Below are 18,352 nucleotides of genomic sequence, written 5' to 3'. Positions count from 1 at the left end.
GAAACTTGTGTTCTAGTCCTCAGCCAAGTTATCTAATTTCCCTAGAGCTTGGGCCTTATTTCTTTGATTTCTGAAATATAGTGATTAGACTAGTTGTTTTTTTCAAGGTCCCTTTCAGCTCTGTTATGTCTTAATCATTTGTTTTAGCTAACACTTGGATCATATTTACTAATATATAGGCCTGTTCCAAGAACCTTCCACATTTTAACAAATTTCATCTGCACCTGAAACCGGCCAAGACTACACTTGATTAGCTACCTTGTACGAAAGTCACTGGAGACATAAGATTCCGTGGCAAGAGTGGCTGAGTGAATTGCCCAAGATCACTTTTATGTTGAATTTTAATTACATTCATGTCACATTAAGTCCTGGCCTTTGGGGATTTTCACTTCTACTTGTATTCAGTGCTGCTAAACTTGTTCAAACTCAGTCAAAATAGAGCAACCTGACCCAGGACCATGCTGTACTCTGACTATGTGGGGTTTTTTTACATAAAAAAAAAAAAAAAAAAATATATATATATATATATATATATATAATATGTACTTAAGAAATTACAGTATTGCTTATATGTGCCTTCCTTAACAATTTGCTATTTTAGGCACCTGAATTAATTCAAATCAGGCTTCTCTGCCCAAAAACTGTACCACTCCACTTTGCACAGCTTTCCCACTAAACTCCTCTGGGAGGCAAATATATTGGTTCAGTAATAGTATCAAAACAATACTTTATACTTATATAAACATTATACATTATCTCACTTAATCTATACAACACACTGTACACTATCTCACTTAATCTATAGTACTACTCTGAAGGTTGATATTATTACCCACATTTTGCAAATGACAAAACTGAAATTTAAAGAAATTAGATAATTACCAACAGTGTATTAGTCACTGTATCCTGGCTAAACTGCAGTTTAATCTTTCAATGTTTGTTTTATATAATATAATACGTGAATTTGGATTTTCTTTTGCGTGTTCCTTAACAATAATCTACATTATTCAGCATGCTAATTATGTGCACTATTTTGACGAACTGTGTGTTTATGACAATGAGTAATCCTCCTGACTGGACAAAGAATGTAGAGTAAGTTCAATTTATGTTGAAACCACCTACTATGTGTATGTGTGTGTTATAGATATGACTGTATAGATATGTAGACATATAGACATGTATATCTATATATAGATACAGATTTTGAAACTATGCCTCAGTGTACCTTCTAAATAAAACTGAAGAATATTTTTATTAAAGCCATCTCTAGGCACAAGTACAAAGCAGGAAGACAAATGACATTTGCTTTCAGGCCTGCTGGTGTTGTTGGATCTAATATCTGTCTTTCACCTGTATTTGATGGTTATCAGAAGGCCAATATTCTCAGACACTCACCATATTTCCTTTAGGATCTACAGTGGCCAAAGCAAATGTGATGAAAGCAATTGCAGAAGAGAGCCAATATGGTAAACCTTGACTCCAATTAAATTTCCAGATGAATTCAATGAGTTCAGAATTTACAAGGGAATGTTACACATGCCGTGAGAAGACAATGTTGATCCTCATTGGGTTTTCATTTCCATCAGGCACATCTACTTCTTGTCAGGCCTAAATCAGTTTCAAGTGCTGTCGTCAAAAAATTCACTGAAAAAAAATCCCCAAATTTGGGGTTTTACAACTTGAAAATTCCATTTAAACTGAGGGTTAAACTAACTGAAGTGAAAGGGTAGTGTTTGTGGCAACTAAAAGCATTACTAACTGCACCGATGACTCTGTTCTGGGTTACCTCTACGGCAGAGAGGCTGGATTTGTGTTAATTTCTGCCAGGGCTCTTCATCCTGCCCAGGTTGTAACCTCTTTTGCTCTGTGGCTGCTGACCCTGAAAACAACAACCACGAGGGTATTCCCAAGAGCCTCTTCTCTACCTGGACACTTCCAGGTTGGAGCCAATTATAAAAGAAACAGAGATCCAAACAGGATGTAATAAAATTTATATACAAAGAATTCCTAAGGTGTTGAAGTTAACATGTTAGACCCATAGGTCTTCAGTCCCACTGGTTTCTGTGATTTTATTCTCTAACTTCTGAGTAGAAGGTTAAAACTTTGGAAACATGTACATTTCTGAATTAGCCCAACATTTTATTCTAAATTAAATTTTACCTCATAAGACCCTAGAATTATCCTATCGGATGTTAACAAAATCCTTTTTCCAAGTTAGTGAACTGTCTTATCTTCTAGAAAGGGAAAGCCACAAGACTTGCTAATTTGTCAATGTTCTCTCATTCATTAAACATGATTGAAATTAGTTTTTTACTTTCTAAAGGAATATCATTTTATGCTTCTGCAATAGTATTGATTGGCTACTCCATTACATGAATGTACTGGATAATTCTCAGGAGATTCTATTCACTTATGTCAATACCAAGACATTTCAGGCAGTAGCCACATAGACTTCATACAGCTTGTATTTCTCACTCCACTTTTAGGACCCTCAAAAAACAACCCTTCATACGGGAGGGAAGGAATTTAAATTTAGGGATATGTTTTATTTTCATGAAAATAATATCCACCTACTTAGATTCCCTTTTTTAATGTTCATCTCTTCCACTGACAGAGTGATAAGAAATTGATATGCTATAAAAGAAAATTATTGCTTTATCAAGTCTTTTTTGGATGCTTGCCTCCAGGTACACCTTCACAGGAATATATACTTTTGAATCACTTATAAAAATTATTGCAAGGGGTTTCTGTTTAGAAGATTTTACTTTCCTTCGGGACCCATGGAACTGGCTCGACTTCACTGTCATTACCTTTGCGTAAGTGCCTTTTTGAATCTTCAAGGCAGAATATGGTTGGGCTTTCTATGAGTGCTTATGTTTTTAAAGACTAAGCTTGCTTTAACCGAAAAATATTTTGGTGTGATGTATACATTTAAGCTCCTGATTTTGTTTAGCACAACAGAGGTCCAAGTGACATTTCACTTGGGCACACAGCCTCTGCAGCGGTTGAAGTTACAGTTTCCACATGTAAGAAAAATGTCAGCAGATTTCATACATGCCACTTGTTCAACAGACACACAAGTCCCTCCCATATGCACACAATTTGAAGGCACAGGTGTATTCAGAATACATCTGTGAAAATGGCTTTTAAAAATTAGAGTCAGAAACCACTCTGTTGGCTGCACAAATTTTCACTGAGCTTACCCGTGTTACGTATTCTCTCTGTCTTCTTTTATTAGTTTGGTAGAATAATATAACTATCTCTGAGCATCCAAAATTTCTGACAGATCAAACTAATAGAAAAAATGAGGTGCTTAATATATTATGTATTTAATATAGTAAATTATTATTTCATCAGCAAATTGATCTTTAAGACTTATGAGCAGACACATTCTGTCTCTTCCTATTCCTCACCTGATCCCATTTCTTCTTCTCCTCTTTCCCTTTATGATTTTCTTCATCTCATTACCCTCTACACAAACCTTCTTATCCTCATCTTCCATCCAGATACACTCGGTAATATGCACAATTTCTTCATCCCTGTCCTTGTTTTTTCTTGTGGTAAACTTTCCCAAGGAAGAAGAGATTCAGAAAAGGAATCGAAGGCCATTCGGAAGTAGGTGAAATATGTGTGGAGGATGGTGGCCCATGCCCACTTGCCCTCAGCGTTCCTTCAGGAGCTGACTTCTTGGCTTCCTACAGGCACAGCGAGGTAGATAGGATCAGAAGTAGGAATGGCATACTGAGGTCTCCAAATGCTGCCTGTCTCATCTTTAATTCCATGTCTAGTCCAGATGAGCCAACTCTTCACCATTCCCTCGGGCCACCGTTCAAAAGACAGCATATTGGGACAACTGTTTTTTGAAAACAGTAGCAATAACAGCAGATCATAAGATCTTGTTCTGAACTTGCCTAACTTTCACTTAGGAGTTACACTAGGAAAACCTTTTCATGTCCAGATAGTTAGTAAGGCAATCTGCCTTTTCCTGCCTAAAATTCTCTTAGGTGATTTCACATAGTTCATTCTAACTGAAACCCTGAAACAACAGCCAAGATTTAATTTTCTATTGATTTAATTCTCCTCAGTTACACAAGATGTTGATTATATTGCTAGCCAACGTAGCAACAGGATTATACACTTTATAGAGTTTACGTACAGCAAACGGCCTTAAATGATGTGAGTAAAGAAAACCATAGCAATTGACTCTAATTTCTAAATTGCTACATACGATATTATCATTTAGAATCACCAAGAAGGTCTTTATAAAAGACCCAAGCAAATAATATAAATCCTGCCTAAATCTTGAATAACTCTGATTTAATTCTACAGGTATGTAACAGAATTTGTAAGCCTAGGCAATTTTTCAGCTCTTCGAACTTTCAGAGTCTTGAGAGCTTTGAAAACTATTTCTGTAACTCCAGGTAAGGAGTGATTGGTGTGAACCATAAGGCTCCTTGTACCTACAGCTCTTTCTTTGTATCCTGTTATTGTGTCTGTGTGTGAACTCCCTATTACAGATACGTGACAGAATTCGTGGACCTGGGCAATGTCTCAGCGTTGAGAACATTCAGAGTTCTCCGAGCCCTGAAAACAATTTCAGTCATTCCAGGTGAGAGCTAGGTTAAACACCCGGGGCCGATCCATCATGTCTTTTCAGCAACATCTTCTTTGCTTGACAGTCAACATTACAGAAATTCAGGAGTCATAATAAAATAATCAAAATCATTATCAAAATCAAGTGTTTTATAGGAAATGATTCTTATTATTGGACATAAGTTTTTATGTTTTTTCGCTTTTTATCAGCATAGGAGTTTAGCATGAGATAATGCAGTATATAGTCCATGTGTGATTTGCCCTTAGAGATATCATGTATTTTTCTCTCCATTGTCAGTTGTACCAGGGATTTGGTCCCAACTGAATGTACCAATTTGTAATTTCTTGTTCATTGTAGGTATTGATGATGTTGTATGTACAATGTAAATCCTAATAATGCTTTAAAAGACAAGGAAATAAGATAATGAAGAATAGCATGACTCTGTACGGAGGATTTATTATCTTCAAGTCCAATTATGTCCTAAACCTCCTCCCGAGTTATAGCAAAACTTTTCCTACTTATAAATAGGCATTGTAAAATATATATTCAGGTAACTTGTTTTAAAATGGATAACTAGGGGCGCCTGGGTGGCGCAGTCGGTTAAGCGTCCGACTTCAGCCAGGTCACGATCTCGCGGTCCGTGAGTTTGAGCCCCGCGTCGGGCTCTGGGCTGATGGCTCAGAGCCTGGAGCCTGTTTCCGATTCTGTGTCTCCCTCTCTCTCTGCCCCTCCCCCGTTCATGCTCTGTCTCTCTCTGTCCCAAAAATAAATAAAACGTTGAAAAAAGAAAAAAAAAATTTTAATAAAATGGATAACTAACCCTAATGAAAGTATGGGGTGGGTTTCATTAGCAAAATGGAGAAATACAAAACCCTTCATGAAGACCATAAACCTCCCATTATTCTCTCTCGACATAATGGAAGATGATCTTCATTTCGTTGTTTGGATCTTTATGTTTCTGGAGTTCATTGCCTTAGCACTTCAGCCTCCCAGGAAGTGTTGTTCTTCCACTGGCATTGCAATTATTTTCAAATTTATGCATGGAATCTATGTTTTCAAGAAAACTGTGTGGGCCTTTTGTTATTTCCAATGTTCTAAGTCTTCATAGTCATAGCCTTCTTTCTTTAAGGCCTGAAGACCATCGTGGGGGCCCTGATCCAGTCAGTGAAGAAGCTCTCCGATGTCATGATCCTGACTGTGTTCTGTCTGAGCGTGTTTGCACTGATTGGGCTGCAGCTGTTCATGGGCAACCTGCGGAATAAATGTGTGCAATGGCCTCCCACCAATGCTTCCCTGGAGGAACACACTATAGAGAAGAATGTAACCATGAATTACAATGGCACACTTGTCAATGAAACTCACACTGAGTTTGACTGGAAATCATATATTCAAGATTCAAGTAAGAATTATTGTTCTGTAGATTTATTTTTTCATTGTTGACCTGCCTTCCACCAAGGCATGAAAGATTTTCTTAAAATGATTGCATAGCAGGTTGTGATCTCGTAATCACCTGACCATTGGTTTATTTTAATTATTTTATTGATAACTATTAATTATTTTATTGATACCTTTAATTATTTTATTGATAACTATTCTAATTTTGACTCCAAGTGCCATTTTCTGTTATATCATTATATGGGAGACTAAAGAATTCAGCTGCAAAGAAAGTAAGTAAAATTTTCTCTTTTATTTGGTTTTAGTATTTGCCAGTAGCAATGTTACAAGAGCAGAGACAGAACATGATTCACAGGAAAAAGGAATGTCCTTTTTAAAGAAAAATATTAAATATATGAAACTTAGACTTTAGATGGGTGTTTATCTTTATTATTTGAAGGAGATGAGTAATACTTAACAAAAAAATCAAAGAAAGAAAACCTTAGTGATTGGTTGTGTGGAACAAGTAGACTTAGTCATAAAAAATTACTGGTAGTTGGATAATTCTTAAAGTAATGACAGCATAATTTTAAAAACAAATCAGTATCTTTTTGTAATTGTAGATATATAAAATACCTTGATTCATACAGATTAACTCTTTCATGACATTAGTGATATGCCAACAAGTAATTTGCACATGTTGGAAACCTCTAGGTTAAGAATTTGTGTGTCAAAGCAATACATAAAATTGTTCTTTATTCATTCATATGATGCCAATAAGTCTACTGCTGTCATCAACTCCCTGAAATCTGTTATTTTTTTCTCTTGGCTAAGATCAAGGAACTGACTATGAAGATGTCATTTAAGGTTTATTCTCTAGTGAATATGTACTTGGACTCCATTTCTCTTAGAGTCAAAGTAAAAGAAATCATAAATATCAGATTTATTTTCAGCTCTAAAAATCCATACTTATCATTTTGCCTAACGATAATCCATTTGTTGAATAGATTGTTTTAAATCAAATGCAAATACAAATACATGGGAGAAGGGAAGGGGGAAAATAGTTTCAAATAGAGAGGGAGGCAAACCATAAGAGACTCTTAAATACAGACAACAAACTGAGGGCTGATGGGGGGACAGGGGAGAGGGGAAAATGGGTGATGGGCATTGAGGAGGGCACTTGTTGGGTTGAGCACTGGGTGTTGTATGTAAGTGATGAATCACGGGATTCTACTCCCGAAACCAAGAGCCCACTGTATATATACACTGTATGTTAGCTAACTTGGCAATAAATTATATTAAATATTTTGTATAAATAAATAAATTAATTAATTAAATGCAAATACAAATAAAATGTTTGTCTTTGAAAGTAATAGAAAGTTAAATTTATTAAAATTAAAGATAAATATTATGACTGAAAGTTGTATTTTCTTCAGATTAAGCTTCTAGATCATTGACTTTGATGGTTAAAACTTCATTTATAAATACCTGATATCAAGAATTCATCCAGAAACTCTCATATTTTTCACTTCATTTAATTTTAATTAAAAATTAAGGAATTCTGTCTAAATTTTCTTGTCTATGTTCAAAGAAGTAAGACATTGGAAATGGAAGTTATTTCCCATTATGTGGTTTTTGTATCCCTTATAGAATTATGCATAGAACAAATTTCTCTGAAAATTTAACATCTAGGAAATATTTCTTTTTACAAAATCCAAAAATTTTTTTCTTAAAAAAATGATTATTTAAATGCCACGATCTCATCCTTTTTTTATAGCTGTGTAATATTTCCATTGTGTGTGTGTGTGTGTGTGTGTGTGTATACACACAACACATCTTCCTTATCCATTCATCTATTGATGGACACTTGGGCTGCTTCCATATCTTGGCTACTATAAATAATGCTTCAATAAGCATAGGGATGCATATATCTTTTCAAATTAGTGTTTTCACTTTCTTTGAGTATGTACTCAATAGTGCAATTAGAGGGTATTATGCTAAGTGAAATAAATCAGACTGAGGAAAAAAATACCATCTGATTTCACACATAAGTGAAATCTAAAAAAAACAACAAAAACAAAAACAATAACAAATCAATAAATAAACAAAAAGCATAAATACACAGAATAAACTTATGGTTGCTAGAAGGGTAGGAGTGGCAGGTTGGGCAAAATGGGTGAAAGGGAGTGGGAGATATAGGCTTCCAATTATGGAATGAATAAGTCACAGAAATAAAAGTCACCACATAAGGAATACAGTCAATGATATTATAATAGCAATATATCAGGACAGAAGGTAGCTACACTTGTGAACACAGCATAGTGTATACACTTATGGAATCACTATGTTGTACATCTGAAACTAATGTAACATTGTCAACTATATTCGAATACATTTTTCAAATGATGATTTAATTCCTTACATTTCTCTTTTTGTCTTCCCTGTCCTTATTTATTCAATAAAATTTATTGATAGACTCCTGAGTCCCAACAATAGTAATATGGAAATAATCAGGTTAGACTTTCTTTCAAGGAGTAATAATTTTTATAAACAAATAATTACAATATAGGACAATGAGTTTAATAATAATATAAGTAGCTACATATTACTGGTAACACAGTGAGAGGAGTTCTTAATTTTGCCAATCTTTAGTGGGCAGGAAATAGAGAATATCAAGGAACAATTCACAGAAGTGACACTTCAACTGGATATTAAAAGAATCTAAAGAATTTGCCAGCAAAAGAAAGCTTTGAGATACTATAGTATTCACCTCTAGTAATTATTTTAGCTTTACTATTTAACATTATTTTTTGTTTCATTTCTTTTAGTAGCTGACCTGATTTATGCACCTTTACTGTAAGCAGAATATATCTGGAGGTTGATAGAATGCAAATCATAATCAACTGTTAAACATTTATAAATAGTGTTTAAAAACCTAGTAGAGAGAAAATATATAATCCCTTTGTTTTCAAATATGTGGCTATTTTGAAAAACAAAGGAATCTCTGTCATGCTTATCTATTTTTACAGAATGAAATTTTTATTTTTCACGAGGGTAATAGAAAAAAACATTTGATGCTTTTTAAATTTTTAGGTTAGCACCTAAATTATCGCTAATTTTATACTCATAAAGAACAAATGCTTTCTTCTCTTAAGTAATCAATCCCCTTACTATAATATCTAGTATTTTGAGGGAGAAATGAAATGGCAAATCCCAATGTCTTTCAGGGAATTATATAACATATTTTAAATCATTCTATGAATCCTAAAAGTTGGGGCCTCATCTTGCTTTCATTTTGCAGTGTAATGTAAATACTCATCATATGACTTACTCTTTCCTAAACAGGGTATCATTATTTTCTGGAGGGTCTTTTGGATGCCCTACTATGTGGAAACAGCTCTGATGCAGGGTAAGCCAATAATCTGTGTGTGTTTGTGTATGTGTGTATACTTTATTAATACTTATTTGCTATAATTCAGGCTACCTCTAAGGTGAGGGATTATTTAAAGGTTAGGCAAGTTTTTATGTTTCATAAAACAAGGAGTAATACTTTTGCTTTAATGCTGTGTCCCTTAGATGAGTATATGTGAACTAGAAGATGACTCTAGAGGCTACCCAGTAGAGAAAATGAACTAGAATATGTTAAAATGCTAATTACCAACAGAAAGTAGTTTTGTAAAATATTATTTAAAATGCTAGATAATATTTTAATGATGACATCAAGTGGCTAGTAAAATTATGTTGTCAGAAGTTGGGAAATGTGTATTACTTATCATGCTCTATCTCTTGTGATAACTTCTATCCCTTGAAACAGCCAATTTTCCTGGCTAGACAATGTTATAAGTATAGCATGCTATCAGAATAAAAAGACAACAGAACTTCGTATACTTTCTTTTGTCCCATTTATAGCCAATGTCCAGAAGGATATATGTGTGTGAAAGCTGGTAGAAATCCTAATTATGGCTACACAAGCTTTGATACCTTCAGCTGGGCTTTTTTGTCTCTGTTTCGACTGATGACTCAGGACTTCTGGGAAAATCTTTATCAACTGGTGAGAACCTGAAGAGATACATACTGCATTTAAGTAGAAACATATAAGAAAAACACCTTAGTGCTAACTTCCAAATCACAGCATAATATAGCAAAAGGAACAGAACTTGAAATTGGGAGATTTGAATTTCTTTATCCTATTGATTGTAACACATATTAAGCATAGTGATGACAGGATAGCAATTCCCTCTCGTTTCCCTTTGGCTCAAAACTTAACCAATTCCAGACACAGGTCCTCTCAAACAGAAGGCACACCTTCCCCTCAGCTCCATCTGCCCACTCAAATATTATTCCTCAGGTGGCAGGTGATGAAAATCGATAAGCAGATATAGAAAGATAACTTTGATGTCTTCCTTGACTTTTATCACAGGCTCAGCTCTTTGATGGAATCTCTATGGTATTTCGTTTGATTCCATTTTATTCCTGGTGCATCCAAGAATTCCCTCCAGGAGATCTGAATGTAAATGCATGAGTTAGAGGAGAAGGAAAAGGATGAGGTTAAAGAAACAGTCAAGGAGGCAGAAGGGGGTGTGACCATCATAATTATTATTTATGTCAAGGGTCCTACGTGACACACAAGTAAGTTAAAAGTTAAAGCCACTAGTCAGTGAAATAATACTGAAAAAATAATTCTAATGTTTTTATTTTCAGACATTACGTGCTGCTGGAAAAACATACATGATATTTTTTGTGCTGGTCATTTTCTTGGGCTCATTCTATCTGATAAATTTGATCCTGGCTGTGGTGGCCATGGCCTATGAGGAACAGAATCAGGCCACCTTGGAAGAGGCAGAACAGAAAGAGGCTGAATTTCAGCAGATGCTTGAGCAGCTTAAAAAGCAACAGGAGGCAGCTCAGGTAAATTCATCAAAATCAAATATGTCCTGTCTCATGGTACAATTCTTTTTTATTGTTTTGGTTGTTGCAAAAACACTGGAGAGAAAGTGAGAGACAGATAACTGACTCCACTTGAGAGAAACTGGTAATGATGGCAGATTAGTAATAATTTCTACATTTTGATCATCTATAGATCATTTAGTTTCTTTTTTTTTCTAAGATGTCTGCAATATTGACCACAGTGGAACCCTCTCATGCTATTTTAATGTTTTAAGATTTTTAAAAGGGAAAATGTGATTCTGAGTCTTCTCGAGGAAAAAACACTGAATGGGTATAGGAGAAAATCCTGAGAAATCATCTTTTCTTAGGAAAAAAAAAATGTGTTGGTTATTATATATAAAGATGTTCATCTGGATCTTAAAAGATAATCTAGTCTTTTCTTTAACCAAAAATATATTGTTTTTAATGTGGCTTAATTGCCTTATATAATAAATGAGGAAGTGATGAAATAATATAATGTTCTATGACAAAGCAACATTCAGTAGTCATAAGAAAGTCACCAATTTTATGGAGACCAGGTGATCTAAGGATTTCTTGTTCTTATAGAGAGGTGTTGATACTCATTGTACAATGAAATGCCTGTGCTATCACTTCTATATTCTCTCATGCTTTTCATTTAGCATACAAGCTCATTGATTTTACTTTAGAATAAAGCTGTTTGGGAAATATTAATTTATTTGCAAGAGTCCTTGTATTGAGGGCACTCTGGGAACAAAGGTAATATCAAAACGTACTGACTGAGCACCAGTATAAGCTATGATCAAAAGCATTATTTTCATTCCATGCCCACGTATCCAGCAAGAACCGGTGCTGAGTGAAAGAAGCTGGGGTTGGTATTTGGAGAACTAAATGTCTTGTCTTGTTTAGTGGAAAATGTTGACTGTCCTTTCTCCAGTGTTCTGGTTAGAAGATTATAGGGGGGAGGGCAAGAAAGGGATTTTATCACCTTCATTGATAATATTTTGATAACGCAACTTCAGTAACTGGGGAGAGGACCTCAGCTCTTTATCTCATTCCTACTCCCTTTGGGTATGAGCTCAGGTAAGTCAATAATTTTCTTCCATGCCACAGTTTCTTTTTCAGAGAAGACAGTGCTAATTAAATACCAATTTTTAGAGTAATTCAAATCCCAAAAAGTAATATGAGTTTATGTTCTTATTGATGCCTGATTGGCCCTTTTGAATATGTGGCCTGTACAGCATACTATAAACATAATAAATGTTAACAGAGATAAAACCACGTTAACCCTGAAAGCCTTCATTAGATAGAAAGGGGGAAAAGTCCCATTTATTACTTGCAGACAGAGCTGCTTCTACGGAAGATCAGCTTCAGCAGGTTAAATGTGTTTTTTAAATGTTATGCAAACACTTGAGCTTAAGAAGATAAAGTCTTCTCTAATGCCATACTAAAATCATTTCTCCTTAATGTAGCAGGCAGCAGCTGTAACTGCCTCAGAGCATTCCAGAGAACCTAGCGCCGCAGGTGGGCTCTCCGACAGCTCATCTGAAGCCTCCAAGTTGAGTTCCAAGAGTGCTAAGGAAAGAAGAAATCGGAGAAAGAAAAGAAAACAGAAAGAGCAGTCTGGTGGGGAAGAGAAAGATGAGGATGAATTCCATAAATCTGAGTCTGAAGACAGCATCAGAAGGAAAGGGTTTCGCTTCTCCATCGAAGGGAATCGATTGACATATGAAAAGAGGTACTCCTCCCCACACCAGGTACGGCACTGCTGACTTCATTGATGCATGACTGAAAATCAGAACACTGAAGAGGGGGAGAATTAAACCAGATTTATGAATTGTCATCAACTGAATTGACTGCCATGTTTCTTATATTTAAATCTACCCTTTCTTTACATAACTATGAGAAAATTTTACTCCACATATATGGAAGTCTGCAGCTTTGTGTAGTTGGGATAACACTGGGTTGAAATTCAGAAGACTGGATTCTCATCCTGATACTATCTGCTGATACCTGTTGAAACTAATGACATTTAATCTTTCTGTTCCTTGACCTTTTTAATGAAAAAAAAAAACAAAACAAAAAAATTTGGATGTAGGGCTAGCTGATCAGTACTTTTTTTGGTTATTTTATGTTGCCTTTTCCCCCTAACTTCTTTATAAACCAGCATTCGTGCTTCTGAAAACTTCAGTTGTGATATGCTTTATCAAAAAGCACATGAGGGGCGCCTGGGTGGCTCAGTCGGTTGAGCGTCCGACTTCGGCTCAGGTCATGATCTCGCAGTCCGTGAGTTTGAGCCCCGCGTCGGGCTCTGTGCTGACCGCTCAGAGCCTGGAGCCTGTTTCAGATTCTGTGTCTCCCTCTCTCTCTGACCCTCCCCTGTTCATGCTCTGTCTCTCTCTGTCTCAAAAATAAATAAACGTTAAAAAAAAATTTAAAAAAAAAAAAAAAAAAAAAAAGCACATGACTCTGAATTTCAGAAGTCTGTGCTTTATAGATGAAATAGGGGTAATAATTAATTTAAAGTGATTTTAGATAGATGCGCTAAAACAATTTGTGAAAAATGTTGGAATTCCTTGAAGGAAAGAGCAATAATGTGGCCTTGTGAAGGCCTTGTGAAGGTCACGCTGCCAATGTTTATTGAATGTTTATAGTGTCCAAAGTAATGTGCTAAGGATGTTTGCTTTTGAACTTGAAAATGTTGGTTCAGGGTTTGAGTTTTCTTCAGTGTCTTTAAATTGTGATCCTTCTCCCCATTCATAACCTCAAGGTCTAGAAATTTCTTACAAAACCAATTTAATTTGAGCACATAAAATGAGAATGTTAATGAAAAGGAACAAATCACATCCTGTTATGAATACTGAATCTCCTTCAACTTAATTTTGCAAAATAGAAGCACATTTCAAATGTCTATATTAATATGCTTGTACTTTTTTTGGTTTCAAACTTCTAGTCTTTGTTGAGCATCCGTGGCTCCCTATTTTCTCCAAGGCGAAATAGCAGAACAAGCCTTTTCAGCTTTAGAGGGCGAGCAAAGGATGTGGGATCAGAGAATGACTTTGCTGATGATGAGCACAGCACCTTTGAGGATAATGAGAGCCGGAGAGACTCCTTGTTTGTGCCCCGACGACATGGAGAGCGGCGCAACAGTAACCTGAGTCAGACCAGTAGGTCTTCCCGGATGCTGGCAGTGTTTCCAGTGAATGGGAAGATGCACAGCACTGTGGATTGCAATGGTGTGGTTTCCTTGGTTGGTGGACCTTCAGTTCCTACATCGCCTGTTGGACAGCTTCTGCCAGAGGTGATAATAGATAAGCCAGCTACTGATGACAATGTAAGGAAGTTTTAAATAGTTCAGGCATGGCTGGCCCATTATTGCTGCACCAGCCAGTGTTTCTACAGAATGGAACCTTTGAGAATGATTCCTGGTTGGTCAAGCTGCGAATGCACCTGCATCTTGTAATACCTTTAATAGACTAACCAACTAAAACTTAAGGCCTCAACACTCGTGCATAACACCGAATGCATTTAATTATTAAATTTGCTAAGAATAAATTAGACACAATCATAAATTACTGCCTCCAGTTGGAGGATTTGCTATATACCCATGCTGAGATTAGATAGCAGGCCATCCTCTAAAGCTTTGGTATAAAAGTAAATGAATGATTCCTATGTTTAAGTATAAAGGGTGTATAATAAATCTTTCCAACAGATTCTTCAATATAGCTCTGCCTTATTTTAGAAGATTTTCAAGAACACTGTGCCTCAATAGATAGCTTCATTGTTATCTTGAAGTTTCTACTATTCACATTTGTCTTTCTAAAAAATAAATGCTGATATAAGTCTTCTCAAAATGAATCTAAATGATGAGACACAAATAAATTGTTAATACAGACAGATAAAAGAATTGTCTGTGTACAAACGTATGTTATGTTTTTGTGAATGTATACAGGATGAGGAATTTCTAAACACATGCTGCCTCTTATTAGACTGTGAAACCACTTGGAAATATATCAGCATGATGAGGCATGACTAAGTCAGAGTTAGATGACTTATTGCTTTGGTACCCTGGATGAAACTGTTGTCCATGCAGCATGTGTGACTTTTTTAACATACAGTTTGTGTTGTCAATGACCATCTATGTCTTGTGTACAGATAATGAGATGGCAGCTACATGTGTTGTAATCGTTTGTATTTCTTTAAGAATAAATGGCTACCTTCTCAACATAAAATGCCTGATCGTTTATATGACTTTTCAAGTTATTAGTTTTTTACTAGTAGTTCAGAACTAGTGCTAACTGTTAAATATGGCTCTCAATAGATTTATTAACTATATCAAAATTGCATCATATCTCATAAAATTATGAAATTAGAGGGTTAAAAAACTCAGTTTTTGCTGTATGACTGAATGGTTGACAGTTTGGATATTCCAGGTTAATGATACAATAAGTCAGCAATATCTGCCATCACCAACTAAATATGAAAGTGCATGATGCATGTGTTTCATGAAATTCACTGTGTCACATCTGGTTATTTGCTTATCATATTGCTCCAGTTAATCATTTAATACATTAGAATTTTCTTTATAGGGAACAACCACCGAAACTGAGATGAGGAAGAGGTCAAGTTCTTTCCATGTTTCCATGGACTTTCTAGAAGATCCTTCCCAAAGGCAAAGAGCAATGAGTATAGCCAGCATTTTAACAAATACAGTAGAAGGTTTGTTACCCATCCCATTATCGTTCAATTATTTTCAGTAAACTTATATTTTCTCACTTGAAACAAATATCTCTATTTGTAAATTGGAAACAGTACGTTAGAAAGAGAATATAATAGGTATTATTTAAGATTTATTATTTGTTACACCTGCTCATATATTCTAGGAACTTTAAAAACGTTACTTAAATGCAATGATACTGGAAATCTAAAGAATGTTTTCCAGTGTGATAATTCTTTGAAAATGTGGAATAAAGCATTTATTAGAGGTTCCTAATCTTATTAGTCACAGTGACCCTCTCTTTTGTTCCATTAGGCTTAGGACTTCAACACCATCCAAAATACTCTCAAGATTGGAGGAGAGGAGCAGGTCATTTCACAGAACAAAAACAAATTTAAAAGATGATTCTTGGCTCATATCAAACCCTACCCTGTCTTATAGACTTAGGATGACAGCTTAGCCAGACATTAACATAGGATTACACACAGTATCTACATTTCTGCAACTCATTTTGCTATGGAAAAACTTCATTTAAAAGACCATTCACTTCAGGCCAATCACTGAGCCATGTTGTCAATACATACAAGAAAAAAACTATTCTTTGCTCCCTCTGCCCTATGTGTATGTCTGAAAAAATATCTTCAGGGGTCTAAAGAATAAATGCGATAGTATTTTTAGATACAAATGAGGCTGACTCTGTACCAAATGAAAATGTGTTGATTACTGAAAAAGAAGACTTGTGGATCTGAAATAAATATATGTATCTATTAAATATATCTTCTGGTGGTTCTTTTTTTTTTTAATCTAGAACTTGAAGAATCCAGACAGAAATGCCCACCCTGTTGGTATAAATTTTCCAACATATTCTTAATCTGGGACTGTTCACCATATTGGTTAAAGGTGAAACATATTGTCAACCTGGTCGTGATGGACCCATTTGTTGACCTGGCCATCACCATCTGTATTGTCTTAAATACTCTTTTCATGGCCATGGAGCATTATCCAATGACGGAACATTTCAATAATGTGCTTACAGTAGGAAACTTGGTAAGCATATTGGAAGGTAAATGTGTTCAATCTTCAAATTTTCTGTTTGAGAAACTGTTTCCATTTATAGCTTGACACAGTCTTTTCACCACCTTCCTACCTCCTGGCTCCCAAAAGATTGGAATTATAGCTAGCTGGCTATACCTTAACTTTTGCCAACAAAAAATAGCCCTTAATGTCAAAGCAAAAGCTAAGAAAGAGAGCAATATATAGGCCTATGGTACTACTTGGAAAGTTAATATTGTATTTATAATTTTTCAAGATACAGAAGCAATTTAAGGGCACACCTCTTGAAAAGACATTATCACAATTTCCCTAGCTGTAGAAGACTAAAAACAAAAAAAGTAGATCTTTTCATTTTGCTTAGTCATCACCATCATTATAAGCAAAAATTTAACATCTCAAAAATGTCTTTAGCTTTTCCACCTCCAGCAGCTAGGTAGGACATGTATTGTTTTATCCATCCATTCTATATCAAAACCATCAAATATTGAAAACCTCTAGTATATTTTGTGTATTATATGATTAGCAAGGCCATTTTTGGTAAAGGTTGCCACTTAATTCTTTCTCCTCTGTGCTTAAAAAACATGAATTATTAAAGTGTTTGTCAGTTGACTCAATTTAGGAATATTAGCTTTTATTTGCTGAAAGAAAACAGACTTTAAAGTAATGTATGTATTTTTCATAACATTTGTTTTGAGGTATAAGATTTTTGATGGTAAAAAGCAAGACATGTAAAGCATCCTGAGTTGTAATATTTATATTTTTAAAGGACTGCTTTTTATATTATGGAAGTAAATTTATTTTTTTCACGTGCATAACTAATTGATAATATAACACATGTATTATAGTAATAAATGTACATGTATAATAATGATCTGATTTGAGGGAAGGGGAATATGCTTATAGACAATTAAAAGTGATCATGGGCAAGATCTTGTCAGTACCTGTGTTGTATAAAGTCTGGAGGGACAGACAGTTTGATGGGACAGAAGGAATACTAGTTCAAAATAAATTTGCATTCCAGTCCAATTTTTGGCATTTTCTGGTTGTGTGATATCTGAGAAACCATTGCACCCACGTAAAGACCTGTTTCCGCACCGGTAAAGTGATATTTATATTGCCTGCATTAGCCACGTCCATGGCTAACAATAAATTTCTGTAACGATAAAATGAAATAAAGTATATAAGAGCCTTTTTATCAGCTATACATTACTACACAAATGTGAGCTCGTAATAGAATCATTATGGGGAAAGTAGCATTAACATTTTGTTCTGCTATCAAATACTATGTCATTCTACTTTATAATTATCTGATGGAATTAGAGTAACTTTGTTTTGATCTTAGGTTTTCACTGGGATCTTTACAGCAGAAATGTTTCTGAAAATTATTGCCATGGATCCTTACTATTATTTCCAAGAAGGCTGGAATATCTTTGATGGTTTTATTGTGACACTTAGCCTGGTAGAACTCGGCCTTGCCAATGTGGAAGGATTATCAGTTCTCCGTTCATTCCGACTGGTAAAAAATAAACAAAACAGCAACAAAAACTAAACCTGTCCAACAATCAGAGCTCGTATATAGTACTGTCATAGGTTTTACTACACAACTATTAACATTTTAAATCTTTGTGTACATTTGCATCATCAAAACTATCCCTAAATGGAAAAAAAAAATTATCTCCATGTGTTTAGAAAAACTTTATTTAAAAAAA

General features: G+C 35.1%; 1 protein-coding gene across 6 annotated transcripts in view; it reads left to right on the top strand.

Moving 5' to 3' along the window:
• The window catches only part of LOC123599015 (sodium channel protein type 1 subunit alpha), a 157,042-nt gene that overhangs the window by 80,192 nt on the left and 58,498 nt on the right, over positions 1 to 18,352 (top strand). For 4 of the 6 annotated variants that reach the window (XM_045480070.1, XM_045480068.1, XM_045480071.1 and 1 more), the window contains exons 4-15: positions 1,003 to 1,092; positions 2,688 to 2,816; positions 4,518 to 4,609; positions 5,724 to 5,993; positions 9,314 to 9,377; positions 9,878 to 10,019; positions 10,670 to 10,876; positions 12,346 to 12,630; positions 13,827 to 14,207; positions 15,463 to 15,592; positions 16,399 to 16,637; positions 17,986 to 18,159. In XM_045480070.1, the coding sequence (XP_045336026.1) occupies positions 1,003 to 1,092; positions 2,688 to 2,816; positions 4,518 to 4,609; positions 5,724 to 5,993; positions 9,314 to 9,377; positions 9,878 to 10,019; positions 10,670 to 10,876; positions 12,346 to 12,630; positions 13,827 to 14,207; positions 15,463 to 15,592; positions 16,399 to 16,637; positions 17,986 to 18,159 (2,203 nt within the window). The remainder of the gene's footprint in view (positions 1 to 1,002; positions 1,093 to 2,687; positions 2,817 to 4,517; positions 4,610 to 5,723; positions 5,994 to 9,313; positions 9,378 to 9,877; positions 10,020 to 10,669; positions 10,877 to 12,345; positions 12,631 to 13,826; positions 14,208 to 15,462; positions 15,593 to 16,398; positions 16,638 to 17,985; positions 18,160 to 18,352) is intronic. The other 2 variants (XM_045480074.1, XM_045480073.1) reach the window with 2 other exon arrangements.

Source organism: Leopardus geoffroyi, chromosome C1 (assembly GCF_018350155.1).
Source record: "Leopardus geoffroyi isolate Oge1 chromosome C1, O.geoffroyi_Oge1_pat1.0, whole genome shotgun sequence".
NCBI classification, from domain to species: domain Eukaryota; kingdom Metazoa; phylum Chordata; class Mammalia; order Carnivora; family Felidae; genus Leopardus; species Leopardus geoffroyi.
This window is presented reverse-complemented; position numbering and strand designations above follow the sequence as displayed.